The 13,590-nt window shown below is 33.3% G+C and overlaps 1 protein-coding gene across 1 annotated transcript in view; it reads left to right on the top strand.

Moving 5' to 3' along the window:
• Positions 1-13,590, top strand: part of LOC104507513 (CUB and sushi domain-containing protein 1-like) — a gene marked incomplete at both ends in the record, with an annotated part of 113,400 nt that overhangs the window by 38,250 nt on the left and 61,560 nt on the right. Inside the window, 4 exons of the mRNA XM_010148827.1 lie at positions 4,753-4,944; positions 7,811-7,949; positions 9,713-9,900; positions 12,144-12,338. Coding sequence (XP_010147129.1) covers positions 4,753-4,944; positions 7,811-7,949; positions 9,713-9,900; positions 12,144-12,338 — 714 coding nt within the window. The remainder of the gene's footprint in view (positions 1-4,752; positions 4,945-7,810; positions 7,950-9,712; positions 9,901-12,143; positions 12,339-13,590) is intronic.

The raw sequence follows: 13,590 nt of genomic DNA, 5'->3' as shown, positions 1-13,590 counted from the left end.
ATTTACACATGCACAATCACATATCTGCCTTACTAACTAAATTTTGAGTTCAAATTAAATCTATTAAGACATCCATTGTTAAAATAAATAAAAGGGCACAAGACAAGAATTCAAGATTCCTTTTTTGAAGTCTGTAACCTAATCATTTCACAGTTGAGTCTCTTCTCTTGCTTTTTGTGATGCTATAAATGTTGTGTTGCATGCTCAAAATAGTTCAGTTTCATGTTAATGAAACTGTGTCGTAGCATTCTTATCCATCATCTAATCCATGGCCTGGACAAGGCATCCTGAGTCTCATATTGCGTAGCAGCTCTTCATTTGGTTCCTGTGGAACTAAGCAGAAATTAAGCTTGTAGGTTTCTGTGATGTTTTTCTCTAAGCTTGTAAGCTTTCTACTTCAGGCTTAATGAAAAAGGCTACCTTGGAATTTGGATTTCTTTTTTTTCTTCATATTCTTGGAAAATTCAAGACATTTAAATATGTGTTTGAAGCTAATTTGCCCAGTTCTTAGTCTGTTTACATACATCATATGAGATACTTTTTAGAGAGCAAACACCATGCATTTACATTTGGAAATGTTTGTTAGTCTGAAATCACTGCAGATCCTATCTACAGTGTCTCAGCTTTGATATGGCAAAATGTTTCTCAAACCTGTTATGCAAGTGCATTGCACTAAACAGGGAAAGCTTGTGCATAGCTTAGTTGTTATTATTTTTATAACCGTGTGGAGCAGCAAAAATAGTGGATAGTGGAACAATGCAGCAAATGGCTTACGTGCTTGTTTATCATAGACATAGTGAAAATTATATTGATGAAGGTGATGTGTTGTTTTTTTTTCTTGAGTCACAATAGATTACAGGCTAAACTGACTGATGAAAAAAAGAAGTGTCCTTGAGGTAAAAGATAAATTAGGTACAAATCTAACATATTGCTCACAAGGCTACAGACACACAAATATACAGTGTGTCATATTCTCAAACCCAGTCTCCTATTGGTTTTCAGTGAAATTTTGAATGAACTTTGAAAATGTAATTTGAATGCCAAATCCAAATTAGGATCTAAATAGGATTCTGGAAGACTATGAAATTAAAACCAGAGAGTCTTAATACAGCATCTGCCCAATGTTTGGAGGTCAGAAAACTCCCTAGCAATCTGTGGTTTTCCCACCTGCCCATTCTTCTGGCACCTACATCTAGTTCAATCTTTTGTGTACACAGAAGCCTGTTCCACTCTAGGCAGATGAGACAGTAAGAGATGGAAAATCTGTACAGAGTGTTACTCTATCATCCAGTAAATATCACATACCTTACTGCCTAGAACATGTGTAAGAACTGAGAATCAGTGATTTAGTTAATTTCTAAAAAGTTTAGCTATGGGATTTGGTTTGATGTTGTGTCCTTGAGTGTAAAATGTAGTTCCAGCTTCCCCTGCTTTACAGAATCTATGTTTTAATTGTGTTCAGCTTCAAGTTTCTGAATTCATCATATGGCTTTTTTTCATTGTGTAAGGCAGTGTTATATCACAGCATGAACATGCTCTTTTTCATAAATATGTAGGCTGGATATTAAATGCATGTCTATATATTAGTTAAAGGCTGAGAAGAAAAGAGCCTGTTATAAGGGCAGTGACAGAAGAACTGGTGATTTTTGATGTCTGGATTACTTATCAATGCATATAACACTAAGAAATAGTAGACTTTATTTTCATGCAGTTACAGAATCTCTTGGGGATCTTGAGAAATAAAACAAGTTGGAACGGAGACAAGTTGACTGTGTAAACGTTCACTTTACTAGATGACACATCAGTGCTTAAATGGCTGTTGTTGTGTTTATTTAGGATCAAGTATATTTGGCATGTTAAAATGGTTTTAGTTTCAAATACATAACATAACTTCTCTGGCTCCAAGAACAAAAGTGTACAGAACATTTTGGTGCTTATTAAAGATCTGTGATTATTTTTAACATTTAAAACTTTGTTCATAAGTAATAGAGATACCAGTGAAATTAATATTAAGAGGCATCAGTCCTTTGCAATTGGTGCATGCTTGACACAGTAAAACTCAGTAAAATGTTGTTTCAGAAAATATTCTGTTGCTTATTATGTTAATTGAAGATACTCTGAGATTTGATGAAAAAAGATAATTTATGACAGAGATGGGCTTATGTTCATATACTTGGAACAATTATGATTCTTTAACAGATAGGGACTATAGTGATAGATTTTTTCAGAGCTGTTATTGTCTGTCAAATAAGAAATAACTTCTCGGAGGTCATGATCATGGTTTCCTTCCCCTGTGGCCAAGTATACACTTAGTAAACTGCACTAATATGTTATGTCAGGTAAATTGTCAGATTGGTGCCTGGGGAGTGCTTACACAGTACTCATTAGTAATGACAGCCATTGCTTTAATTCTTGGATTGATGCTTATAAATTCTGGTGGAAAATAGTCCACCACTGTTAAAAACCCGCCGTGTCTTTTACTTCATTTAGATATAGGAATCATCCCAAGGTATGAGATGTTTTATTTTGGAATGGAAACAAGGTCAAAAACTTATGAATAATAAAACGTTAATCAAAATTCCTGTGTTTGTAGTGTGTTAATTATTATAACCCATGAATTCTTATACAGAGATGTTTTACAGTTTCAGTGATTTGTCTAACTGACCATCTGTTTGCTAGAACATACATAAAACCGTTTTACTATTCTAAAATACTTCCTTCTCATTTTGCTCATTCTTTTTTAAACCTTTTTGTATTCCAGTTGTACAACTTGGTAACTCTTTGAATTCCGCAAATGTTTAGTTGCTCTTGCTGTTTCTTATAGTGGTATACTCTTTTGGTGTAGATGGAAGGAGTAGATGCAATTATTAGTACTTAAAATGAATTACCTCCACATTATGGTCACAGAGGTTGCATAGTGGTGGTAGTGATGGAGCTCTTCTAGCCTATGAAAGCTTTTGGGTTTTACCATCTGAAATGAGCTAACAAAATAATTTTAATGAAATATTAATGGTCCCTGGTGTTGAAACAAAAACAAAAAAAAAAAAAAAGAGGGGGGGGAAAAAAAGCCGAAACGCCTAAAAAAATAGGGCAAGGAGGATGAGCTGTTACCACTAGCACACTTCACTTATAGGAGGTAAGGAAAAGACTGTGCCCTAGTATTTAAAAAGTAGAAAGTGATTATCAAGCATAAAGAAATAATGTTCTGTGTTCTCAGTGGGTTTTGGCCTGTAATTTGTAATGCTATCCTAAAACCCAAGTTCTTGTACTGGTCAAAATACAGAATGATATGGTCACTGGTTTCCCAGAAAATATTGAAGAATGGCATAGGCAAATATGATAAGTAACAATAACATTATTTCATCAGCTAACAAATTGGTGAAAAACAGTTTTAACAATGGCATATATGCTTTTAATAAATTACTTCAGTTTTTCTCTGAATGCTCCTCATTTGTCTGGTCATGTTTTGCAGACATTGGAGCAGAATTACAACTTGAAAAGACGTCAGATTTAGACTTGAGATCATTATAAAACACTTTAAGAATGAATGATTTGTCTGATGTGTGAGGACATAAGAAAGTATACATGGTTCATATTCTATTAAAATACAGTAATTTAATATAGATAGTTCTTATTTTTCAAGGATTATTCCTTGCAGTACCAGAGATGAGCAGAAGGGTTCAGTGTAGCTGTTTTTTTAAGAAGTCTGGTCTGGATTCAAGTTTAAATTTGGTTCAATGAAGATGATTAAAGTGATAGAGGGATTTATTGTAGATACTAATAGTAATGGTGATTATGATATTAGGTTTATGAATTTTTATTTTTGCTTTTGCTAACTGTTGTGGTAAGTTCTTGAAAAAGAACATGTTTCGGTGGAGGAACGTAGAGTGGTAGGAAACAGAGTGCAATTCAGTGCTCTAGGTACAGTAGCCTCCAGAAACAGGACTTTCTTTCCTTGGAAAGACTGCAATGTTTATTGCAACTTGGGATGTTGAATATGTGAAACCAGTAGAAGAAACCTGCAATCTTCCACAAATCTATAGTGGATGTAAATCTCTGTATCCACTTTCTGGATGATTACTTGCTTTAAGTCATACCGTAGATTGTTTGCTCAAACTAAAATTGCTTTTAAAAATTATTTATTTTTTTACAAAGCAGAATCCATATCCAAACTTGGGAGACTGAACATAGGTGAGCTGTTTTGTTTAGATTCAGTTTGAGAGTACTCTAAGAAAGTTGTTTCTCGCTCTTGAAACAGAAACTTCAGGGCTACATAAAACTGCTCCATTTGATTCAGCCAGCTTTGTAAACATAGCATTTGCATGCTGGAGGATATTAAAGACTATAATACAACATTATTTTTATTATGAGACTTACTCTATTGCGCAAAAGGCATGAAAGTGCATAAAGAAATTTGTTTTGATAACCAGAACATTGGAGTGAGAAAAGGAGTTACTAGCACTTTTGTTGCACTAACTGGACCAAAAGAGAAAATTAAAAAAAACAAGCTTGTGTTTATTTCCTCTCAGGCCGTGTTTTATACTAAGGAAACTGGCAGGAAGTCAACATAATCATGATGTATCTCAGTAGGCAGATTCTCATAAAAGTAAAGAAACAACATACCTTCTTATATTAACTTATGAGTAAATAATACTGCCTCTGGTTGGAATGCTCATGTAAAAATATTATGCTTTTAATTATCGATATTTAGTATGTACACCTTAAAGTTTTTATTTCATCATTCCTTTACAGCTTCTATTGCATCAACCTGTAATGATCCTGGGACACCACAGAATGGCACTAGATATGGAGACAGCAGAGAGCCTGGAGACACTACGACCTTTCAGTGTGACCCTGGCTATCAACTTCAAGGACAGGCGAAAATTACATGTGTGCAACTGAATAACCGATTCTTCTGGAAACCTGATCCCCCTACATGCATAGGTAATAAGATGAAATGTTACCCTCTCTTTAAGATTAATAAAGATCAGATTTCTTGTTCAACTAGTGGACATATAATGCTCATACTGGAGTAATGGTCTTTGCAGAACTCAATTACTTTGTACTTACAGTTACTGACAGCCTTATTCTCAAGATTAACACTGGTTTTGGATGTAATTTTCTCACTTCTATTCTGTTCTGTTCTATTCTATAATTTAAACTTCATACAAGTCTAATATTGAGAAAGCCTAATAAAAATAATTAAATGAAATAGAAGATTTAGATTTAAAAAAATGTTCTTGTTGAAATGGTCTCATTATAGGTCTTGTATGTAATAATTTACATAATGAATGATACATTATTTATTCTGAAAATTTTCTTAATTCTCTTATAGATTAAATACCTATTCTCTGCAATCCCTAGGAAGCTAAAGATATTTCTTCTTAAGCAGGATGCTTGTTGAGAAAGGTAGATGCAGAGAAGGGGGTCCAAGTGACAATGCTTTTGAAAGAAATTATATATATGTCCATAACACCAGGAGGTAGTGGGAGACCTTCATTATTTGGAACAAGTTTTGGTTCTTGATTCCATAGTCCTATATGGCATAAAGGTTTCTCTGAGGTTCTGCTCAGTAGACTAAGAATTGCAGGCTTAGAAGTCTTGATGAAATGTGTTTTAGGTCATTAGTGAAGCTCTTCTAAGATTAATCAACATCTGTGAAAAAATATGTCCTAGATATGTAATTTTTTAAATCTTTATGATTTTGTTGCCTGTTGATTTGTAATTAAATGAAGACTTGATGATCATAAAAAACATGCAATATGTTTTAATAACACTAGGATATGCATAATGTTTTTTTTCTTTCTACAAGACATTTTAGAGGCTCTTTCTAAAACAGCAAATCCCCAAACAATTGCAGTCCCTCTGTTTCTCTAAAGTGTTTACGGGTATCTCAAAAATACTGCGAAGAATGCAGGATAATGGAGGATAGATTCATATAATTGTAGAATCATAGAACGGTTTGGGTTGGAAGGGATCTTAAAAGTCATCTAGTCCCAAGCCCCCTGCCATGGGCAGGGACACCCTCCACTAGATAGTGTCTCTAACTCCATATCATCGAGCAGAATTGGAGCAGCATATGATCTCAACATTGTCTTCTGGATAACTTTTGTGCAATGGATAAATAGTAGTATGAAAATGTTTATTAAACATATTGGGATTATAAAAATTTTTTAAAATACTTAAATTAAAAAAAAATCTGGTGCCCAATGGTCTAGAAGATTCATAGTCTTTCTGTAAATTCCATATTTCTTTAAAGTCTATTAAAAAAAAAAAATCCCAAACCAACCAACCAAACAAACAAAACCCCAACTAAACAAACAAACATGAAATAAAGAAGGAAAGAAAGAGATATTACCTTTGGGTAACAAGTATATACATATTGTTATTCCTTCATATACTCAAGGTGACTTTGAAGGGGAAAACAGATTAAAGTAATACTTACTGTAGACATGTCATTATTAGAAACCTTAAGGGTTCTGTAAAGCCATTATATGTCATTTTCAAAATTATCATGAAGTTCTTATTTCAGTATGCTGACTTATAAATGAAAAATTATTTACATTTAATAACTGTACTTCTCGGTACTCAGAACACTGTGCTGCTCCATTCCTGATTGTTTCATGTTTTCTGCTCTATTTGTACTTTAGAACTTTGATCGTGGTTATCTTAGACTGAGTCATCAGTACACACAGGGAACATATGAAACATTTCCTGGAGCCATTATCCTTGAATAAACCAAAAAAGAAATAAAATTAAAGGGAGTGGGGGGAAACACACACAAACCAAATCACAATCTGTGTCAAAAGTAACGACTAAAGTACCAAACATATATACAGAAGAAAACATGACTATACTAATTGTTTAAATAAACAATCAAATAAATAAATTACAGAGGGAGGAAATAAAAGTTTAGTTTGTTTTCATAACTACCACGAGGGGAATATCTTCATTATTATTTTCGCTTGGGTTATGAGCATTATTTCCAAGTACATTTTACTCATGATTTAGTTAATAATTATCAATTTTCTTGTAAGTTTTGTATGTAACTAAACTGCAAAATGTGTTCTGTGAGTGCATCTTAATGTACTTAATGTACAGTCCATTGGACTAGACTAGAAATGGCATGAAAAAAATCCTTCTTTAGAATGTTTAATGCAAATTCCAAATCCTTAGTACCAATTGTTTTGCACTACAAGTGTGTTCCTATTAGTCTGCATGACTTGGTAAAGTAGATGCAGCCCATATTAACTACTGTATTTTTTAGGTAAGACTTCCATATGATTATTATCTTTGGAAGCTGGATTCCTTATCTGTGTATACGTAACATTCAGTTTATGGTAACTAAATGAATGCATTTGGGTTTTGATTTGGGTAATATGTTTACTGAGTGAAACAAACTGTTTTGTTTTACATCTACGGTCAACAGAAACTGCATCCTGAATCCTGCTATTCAGCTTTCTCGGTTCTTAAAGTACTTGCAGTATGGAAGGAATATTCAGCTTGACAGAGATGGGATTAAGTAACAGCAAGAGTATATAGGACTTCCTATTTACCTTCGTATTTTTATTTCCTTAGAAAGAGCATCTGTCATGCTTCTTTTGAAGACAAACAGAGCTCACTTTTTAAATGAAAATACAAAAATGTTTGCTGGCTGGAAGTGGGAAAGTTGTAGATTTGTTTGGGTTTTTTTTTTAATTATTATTATTTTTGGTAGAAGTGGAAGTCAGTTTACTCGTATTTAAAAGCTAATACATGCTTTTGCATTTATTATGTGACCATATTCTTTTTTCTTTTTATATTGTGACAGCTGCATGTGGAGGAAACTTGACAGGCCCAGCAGGAGTTATTTTATCACCCAACTATCCACAGCCTTATCCTCCTGGGAAAGAATGTGACTGGAGAATAAAAGTAAACCCTGACTTTGTCATTGCCTTGATATTCAAAAGGTACCATTTCCAGATGAATGCTTCTGTTTAAAAGGATTTTAAATGTCACATTTAAAATGGCATCATTTATCACTTCTTCATGCTTCTAACTATATTCTCTGGCTGAATCCTGAAGCATACCTCTAACATGCTTTATTATTGCTTCCAAATAATGTAAAAGAAATATAATATAGTTATATATCACTTTTTGTGTTCCTGAGCAAGAAAACTCTATGTGATCTTTGAAATGAAAATCTTTGGGAAAAAAAAAGTCAGTTTGTAGAAATGCTGATTTACATTGTTTTACCTTACAGCAGAGACTTGAACTCTAGTGGAAACTCCATCTGAAACTCAGGTCTTAAAGGTTTTTACAAATACAGGCTAAATACACTTTGCTTGGAGTGAATAGATCAGGAAAAAAAAAATCTACTCAGTAAAGACAAAAGATATCTAGATAATGTTTTATTTACTCAGTGTTCCATCATCAACCTATATTTGCTGCATCGATTTTTAATACAAATTGAAGTTCAGGGATACAGTCATATTCATGTGTTCAGTTTATCATTTCAGTTTGAATCAGGCCTATTTAATCATCTTGTTTGCTATATCTATGGAGGTAAATGCAAATATTTTTGGTTTTCTTTTTTTTTTTGACTCTGTCCAAAGTGTGATTTTTAAGCTAGGACTGGTAACATTTCTGTGGCCTTCAGTAAAATGGTGATCAATTCTGATTTGTTTAGGTATATATGATGACATATCCAGAATTTCGAGGTTTGATATTTGTACCCTTTTATGAAAAAAATAAATAATAATTTAAAAAAAAAAACCAACAAAATCCCACCTCAATTTGTTGACTGACTGCAATTTGGTTTATAATTTATTGATACACAAGAAATTAAAGTGTCAAACCCTAAGGCACTTGAAATTATATAATCAAGAATATGATAACTTTGTTCTTCAGGTATTTGATCAAATAGTATTAGGGGATGAGAACCGTTCTCCACTAATTGCACTCTTGAAAATGTCACAATAGTTATGATAAGCTGCATATTTCTGTGGACTGCCTAACTAATCAGCTCAAATGCTCCATTTCAAGTAAGACAAAAGAAAATTGTAGTTACTCAGTATTCAGGTTTGTTTGTGTATTCTATTTTAAGGAATACAAGTATGAGCGATATAATGGAAATTGCTGTTTATGCTATAATTTCTGTACATTTTATAAATAATTGCAGTCCAGTAATACACACTGATATGTATCACAAATCTCTGATATAACTTGTGTATGAACAAAAGTAAGTTCCAGGATGGTGGTCTTTCCATATGAAAGCATCTTGTTTCTATAATGGTGAATTTATGTTTGTATAGGGTGGATTTAATATCATTCAGTTTAGCCAAATAAATCTGGACCTTTATCTTAAGCTAATTGGATCATTCCTGTGGTCACTGGTAAGAGGCAGCTTTTCTGCAGCAGGTGATTCATTCCATCTTGAGAAAAGTATTTAAGATAGGTGAGAGGATATGTTTCTTTTTCACTGACTGTAGACTGAGCCTTCTTCATGGCCTGATAGTAGATCTTCTGGAAAGCTTGGAAAGCTGAAGGTGTTCAAATCAATGTTAAAGAAATTACCTTGAAAATTAGTAAATTTTCACTGTGAACAACATTTAAAAATACTTTTATTTCTAGAGAAGAAAATGCGTTAGGCAGAATGCTGGCAGCCACAGTCACAGTAGGGTTTAACTCATGAAAAAGAAATTACTTAATTCTCTTTTTCCTTTATTTTCAGCTTCAATATGGAACCTAGTTATGATTTTCTACATATTTATGAAGGAGAAGATTCCAACAGTCCTCTAATTGGCAGTTTTCAAGGCTCACAGGCTCCTGAAAGAATAGAGAGCAGTGGTAACAGTCTGTTTCTGGCTTTTCGCAGTGATGCTTCTGTTGGAATGTCAGGATTTGCCATTGACTATAAAGGTACTGTTCACACCATAATCTTTGGAAACATAAAGGGAAAGGAATGTTATTCATTATTTATTGAGACTCAAATCTGTTTAATTCCGGATGTACTCATAGTGAACTGCCAAATATCGCTTTGCATTGATGTAGGTTTTAAAAACTATTTTCTGTTAATGTGTGGAGGAACACAGAAATCCTCTTTCATGAAATCTCTTTCATATAACTTATGCACATTTTCACCTTCCAGAAAAAAATAAAAATGTAGAGATGCAAATCGAAAATAGCATTTGGAAAAGAGTTGTAGAATAATGGAATTGTCTTACCCAATTAGAATACATGACTGCTGATGCTTCCTTGCTGATACATACAAACACTGTTTTGTTTCCACAAAATTGTTGAATCTACATATGCATTTTTGAATAATTACTGCAGGACAATATTGGCAGTTTGGGGGGAGTATGTATTACTAGCCAGAGAAAGGGTTATGCTGACTGTTTATTAAAGCCACACACTCACTTCAAATGCTGGTTTGTTTTCTGGTCGCAGATGCTGTCTCTGGCTTGATTATCATCTCTGCTGCGATTTATCAGATGTTTTTCATTAGCAGAGTGGCTGTCTCAGCTTCTTATTCTTGACAATGGAAGCAAACCACATTAACGTACATGTCAAAAATGAAGGAACAAAAATACCTAACAGATATGGAAATAACATACCAATAAAAGAGTGGGAGGTTAAAAAGAACTATAAAATCATTTTTATATTTAGTCTTCATCTTTCATCCAGCATTTTGCATTATTCTCCATGTTGGCAAGGCTTTTCTTCCCAAAGTAATTCTCATATTGCCAATGATAAAATCTTACTCTGTTTGTTCCCATCTAAACTTGAAACAAAATATAAATAAAATGAGAAAACCGTTTATTCCAGGAAGTCTTGCTGGCCTGCAAGGAAAGAGAATGACAAGTTGAGCAGAAGGAGGTAGAGATACAGATGCCTGTTAAAAATGTGCATACACATTTACGCTGTCTCTGTATATTCTATTCTCAACATAGTTTGATATGTGTGCCTCTATGCAACTGGAAGTTAAATGAAATAATATGAAAATTAAATTATAACATATAAGAGCAGAAAAGCATACTTTAAAAAGTTATTATATTAAATTAGCAGTGCTTTTGTGCTTAGTAGTGTACAGTATTTTATTAAGTATATTATATAATATTTGATATATATACTCTACTGATTATGGACATCTATTTTTGCTTTTGGATCATATTCCTTGAGTATTTCATTAAAATACGTGCTTCCTTAACATTTAATAAGGGAAGGAGGCTGCTGTGACCTTTGACTATGAATTTTACTTCTGGTATTTTTTAATAAAAGAATCTTGGCCTCCTGCATCCTTCCATTATGAAGAGTTCACATATTTAGCAAAATATTGTTTATAGAAGTAATATTACACGATATTTTCATATATTTTAAATGGACTGATTTGTGTTTAAGCCTTTTGTAGGAAAAACATTGTATAGTTATCAACAGTATAGTAATTTATTTAATTATAAAGAATGTTCAGTGCCTAAAGCCTTCCTATTTCAAGATCATCTCAGTCTTTTTCTTGAAATAAAATAATTTGTAATATAAATTATTTTTCCCATTCTTTTTCTTTGTATTTCAACATGCCAAAGATGGTGAATGAAATCCTAGTCTTGTTAAGATCAATGCCTATACTCTCTTTGACTTAAAGATTTTGTACTTATTAGCTCATGCCAAAAAGTAACTCTTGTGCTTAGTTTTTCAGCTTTCAAGCTCCATTTATTATTGGATTTTCTTAAATATGAATCATAAAGGAACAATAAATTTTTAATGTTTAAATTATTCCATAGTATGGTAGCTTTCTAACCAGACATTATTGACTACTCAGCATGATATTTGTTTATAAACCACAGTAGTGATAAGTGGTGAACTCTAGAAATGTTAGTTTTTCTTCTACACTACTAAACTTCATTGGAGTCATTCAGCTTTTGGAGAGTTCTACTTACAAAAGTTAGGAAGAAAATGCTGTCGTTTAGATTGTCTCAGCATACTTCCCTTGCCCAGACAACCAGTCTAATGCAAAGATTCATGATCTTGCAGTAAACATACAGAAACAAGAAAAATACCTTAATAAGCTGATGAAAAATGTAAACTGACTAGAAAAAAAAAATATAATTGTTCTTTTTTTTTTTTAATTGAAAGTAAGTGTATATAGATTTACTTTATTTTAACAGAAAAGCCGCGGGAAGCGTGTTTTGATCCTGGAAACATCATGAATGGGACTAGAATGGGAACAGACTTTAAGCTTGGTTCAACTATTACTTACCAGTGTGATTCTGGATATAAAATTATTGATCCTTCAACTATAACGTGTGTAATTGGTGCAGATGGAAAGCCAGCGTGGAACAGAGCATTGCCATCTTGTAACGGTGTGTACTGTTTTCTTAACATTTCCCTTGTCCCATCAGTGAATTCAGAGTTTCTCAGTCCCTGAGGCTATTTTTACTATTTCTATACGTATAACTTGTATTAAAAAAAAAAAAAAAAAAATCTGAAGTTGAGAAATTAAAATTATGATAATATGAGTTTTGGACTATAGCTTATTCACTAAAGTATTTAACTGTTTTAGAAATGTCTTTACATTCTGAAATCAACACATGTTCATAATAATAATTGCAATGTAATATGTAAGTTTCCATGGGTTTCCCCTTTAAATCAGTTTTAGTGAAACGCTCTGTGATCTCTATGAGAATGCATGTAAGATAGACTAAATAATAATTTTGAACTACTACTGGCCTATATATTTTCTTTTTATTCTCTTTGTGTTGTCTGTCGTCAATGTACTATTCCTTAGAATGCAAGTAGGGCCAGTCCTTTCATCAAAATTATCTGTGCTCCCACATAGTCTCTAATTGTTTTCAGGTATTACCTTCTAGTGTTACTAATTTAGAACTGCATTTTAAAGAATGTAGCAACTTAGACTATGCACATACTATTTGAATAGTGCTCAGAGCAAGAACTGGGAATAGGTTAAGTTGTTAGACTATTTCCAGGTATGAATTTGGTCCAAACATTATAGAACTCCTTAAAATTTAAGCAGAGGACAGAGGCTTGTCTTGGTAGGCCCACCTGCATTTCTTTCTGAAAGCTAGAGTAGCAGTACTACTACTAGTGCTAATACAGGTATTTGCTGTGGCCAATCATGCTGTTTGGCCTAAAGGCCAAAGAACAGCCTCTTGTAGTGTCCAGTGTAGCGATAAACTCTATGTCTATAGTCCTTAACAAAAAAGGCATGGGAAGCTAATGCAGTGAGTTGCTGATTATCCATAGGGCTTAGTTGCTACTTCTCTGCATGACTTCAGCTATGAAAATACCACTCTACTAGACTTAAGCACAAGTCTCACATTATTTCAGGCACTTTGGATTGTAATCCCTGCCCTAATGCACACACAAAAACACTTAAAAAAACCCCATAGAATCATTTAGATTGGAAAAGACCTTTAAGACCCAGTCCAACCATTAAGATAACACTGCCAAATTCACCACTAAATCATGTCCCAAAATACCACATCTGCACATCTTTTAAATACCTCCAGGCATGATGACTCAACCATTTCCCTGGGCAGCCTGTTCCAATTCTTGACAACTCTTTAGGTGAAGAAATTTTCCTAACACAAAGTC

The sequence above is a fragment of the Eurypyga helias genome, unplaced genomic scaffold, assembly GCF_000690775.1.
Source record: "Eurypyga helias isolate BGI_N326 unplaced genomic scaffold, ASM69077v1 scaffold83, whole genome shotgun sequence".
Lineage (NCBI taxonomy): Eukaryota > Metazoa > Chordata > Aves > Eurypygiformes > Eurypygidae > Eurypyga > Eurypyga helias.
Note: the sequence above shows the minus strand (reverse complement) of the source record. Positions and strands in the feature narration are given on the sequence as shown.